The sequence below is a fragment of the Trichechus manatus genome, unplaced genomic scaffold, assembly GCF_000243295.1.
Source record: "Trichechus manatus latirostris isolate Lorelei unplaced genomic scaffold, TriManLat1.0 scaffold00014, whole genome shotgun sequence".
NCBI lineage: Eukaryota > Metazoa > Chordata > Mammalia > Sirenia > Trichechidae > Trichechus > Trichechus manatus.
Genome location: NW_004443950.1, coordinates 18200749 through 18203738, shown reverse-complemented (window position 1 = coordinate 18203738; position 2990 = coordinate 18200749). Strand labels below are relative to the sequence as shown.

The 2990-nt window shown below is 53.5% G+C and overlaps 1 protein-coding gene across 1 annotated transcript in view; it reads left to right on the top strand.

The window, feature by feature from the left end:
* The first annotated feature begins 2694 nt into the window (after positions 1 to 2694).
* WTIP (WT1 interacting protein) overlaps positions 2695 to 2990 on the top strand; it is a 31993-nt gene continuing 31697 nt past the window's right edge. Inside the window, exon 1 of the mRNA XM_004371680.2 lies at positions 2695 to 2951. Coding sequence (XP_004371737.2) covers positions 2695 to 2951 — 257 coding nt within the window. The remainder of the gene's footprint in view (positions 2952 to 2990) is intronic.

The window sequence follows — 2990 nt, the reverse complement described above, 5'->3', positions numbered from 1 at the left end:
AGTTAACCAGCCACATCTGGGATCCAAGACCCCATGGGAAAACCCCTGAATTGTCTCCATAATTGGGGGTCCAGACAATACAGAAACGACAGACAGATGAGGCAGTCTGATGGAAGCTAGATTACAAGGAGACAGTGAAGGGATCCCTTAAAAAAAAAAAAATTAGTGCAGACAGAGTCTGGGCAGGATGAGGCCCCGGGGCCCCAGAAGGAAGCGATGGTGGTCTGGGCACGGTGTGCATCTGTACTCTGTCTACCCTGTTTCAGCCTCTTGTGCATGTCCGTTCGCCTAGACAAAGGGGAGACTCGGGGGTTACCTTGAGAGGAGGATATAACTAAAGGCCCAGATAATTCTGTTATGAAACCCTTTCTCCAAGAGTGGGATCGAGCTAGTGATGTGCCAGAGCCAACTCATACTAGCTCCAAGAGCTGACTGCATCCATCTCTTCCCAACTCTGACACCACACTGGTCCTTTGAAACTGGCCATGGTGGGAGTGTTTGCATCATGGAAATTGGCAAATTGCTACTAATTAGGGCTTTGTCTCCCTCATTCCCGGAAAGCTGGTTGTTAAAACATTTACTAGCCATCCACTGAGCCCAGGAAGAAAAAGGCCAGCGGGAGAGAGGTGAACGCAACAGTGAGTCCATAGACGAAGCTTTAAATCCCATGAATCAGCCGATGTACCTTTTCTTCTTCCTCATTGCACCTCCGCAGATAGAGCCATAGAAACGAGATCACTCGACATGCCTTTAGGGAGGACCCAAAAGAAGATGGGATCTGGAAGACGTTTAGGAAAGGTATAGTTGAGACCACACAATTTTGAATACTACTCTGTTTCCACTTAACATTACAGTAGTAAGATTGAAGTACTTCAACTATTCTAGTGTCGAACATTGAACATTTAGGTTGTTTATTTACTATTAGAGTAAGAAATGCATTTTAGCTGACCATGGATGGCAATATATTGTTTAAATCTTGAAAGCTCTAAAATGAAACCAAACCCATTGCCAGAGGGTTTCTGAGGAGCTCCTGGTAGATTCCAGCTGCAGATCTTGGGTTAGCACCTGAGCTCTTAACAACTGTCGCCACCAGGGCTCCTGAAAGCGCTAAGTGGGCAGTTATCTAAGAGCTGCCTTTGAGGGCAGAGAGCTCCCTCTGAGCTCATTTTCAGAAAGCTGGAGATACCAGGACTATACGGACTACATAAATAGTGTTGTGGAAAAACACTTTTGTGCTTAAACTGTTGTCTGCATTTTTTTATTACTTCCCTAGAATAGAGTCTTAGAAGGACCATTACAGCTTATAGGAGTGTTTTTGTTTTAATTAGGATTCTGATCCACCAAATTGCTCTTCCTGAAAGAATATACCAACTTACACTCATATCAGAAAAATATTGTGCTTGTTTTGCCCCAGTCCTGCCAATATTTTCATTTTCAAATGGTCATCTGATCAGTAAAATGTGATATATCATTGTTGATTTAATTTGCTTGTCAGAGAGGTGGACCATTTTTCATGAGGTAATTACCCCGGATATGTGCTCCCTCAAAATGCTTGCCCCAGGCCCTGTGGTGGGGTGTGGTGGAGGCTGAAATTCTGTAGGTTGGGAAGGTGTTGGGAGAGAGTCTGCTGGGACAGACACTAGGTTCCACCTCCAGCTGAGAAGAATGTGCCACATCTGGCTACTCAGCAACCTTGGGGTCAAACTGCCCTGGTCAGTCTGGGCCAGGACAGGTCCCCATTCGGGTTGCTGCCCCTTAAGACACTGTGGGCACCTTCCTCCAATTCTCTGAGAAAGGGATGCCCGAAGAAGAGAGAGGGAACTTTTTCACTCAAGGTTGTTTGCCTGGATCCACCAGGTCCTGAGGGATAATGGTTTTCTTTTCCTAGAGCCGTTTGAAATGTATGGCAAGGGCTCTGTAGCTTGTGTTCCTGGGGACAAAGCCCTAGTCACTTATTGCCACCACCCCCCGCCACCGCGCCCCCATACCTCCAGCTCAGCTCATAGGAATCCGGGCTCTTTCTAGGGGCCCAGTCCAGGACATGTGGCAGCGTAGATGCTCTCAGGAGCATCCCCTTGGCGCCTCACCCAGGACACTGAGGACAGGTGCTGGAAAAGGCACGGTCTTCGCATCTGAAGGTGACTGCCTGTGGTGGCCACAGCTGAGGCTCGTCGCCCACTGGCTGTGAGCCAGAGGTCTGCTCCGGGCCTGGTCTGGCCTTGGGAACCTGCACACGGAGACCTGTCGCGAGGACCAGCCGCCACCCCACCCGGTTCCTAGCACTAGGCGCCTTCTCCACCAGCCAGATGGGAGCTCCTGAGGTCAGTGCGTTGCCACAGGGCCCGGGAGGGGCTGGGGTTCGTGGGGTCACGCGAGGTCCTGGGGGTACATGTGCACGAGACGCACAGTCTTCTCCAGGGTGCTGGAGCGGGCGCAGCCCTGTCTGTCCAATGCGGGGCTTGCCTGGCTTCAGCGCCTGAGGCTGGGAAGATGGGGGAGGATATGGGTAACATTACTCAACTGCTTGTATTTCTCCGGCCAGGGATGAGGGAGCCGCCTGGAGCCCAGCCCGCGGGAATCCGGGATCTTTCTAGGGGCTCCGAAGTCCGGGCGCATAGCAGACCTCGGACTTTCTCGGCAGTGCCACAGCCTTGCGCTTTACCAGCCCGAGGGCCCACTCCAGCTTCAAGCTGCATGCCCCGCGGCCGGGCCCAGATTCCGCGCCCCTCTGAGCTCCCGACCGAGAGCCGACACCGCCGCTCCGCCGCGGCCGCCACTCCCCCCGCATTCCAGAGGCCGCAGCGCCGTCTCCTTCCTCGCATTCCTGTCCCGGCAAAGGAGTCCCTCCGCCCCCCGCGCGGCCGCTGCGAGGAGGGGGCGCGGCCCGTCGCCCCGGAGCGCACATTCCTCCGCCGCGCGCGTTATTGCGCGGAGCGCGCGTCCCCCGGCCCGTGTGGTCCGGCGGAGCTAGCCCGGCTGGGCTCCGACTT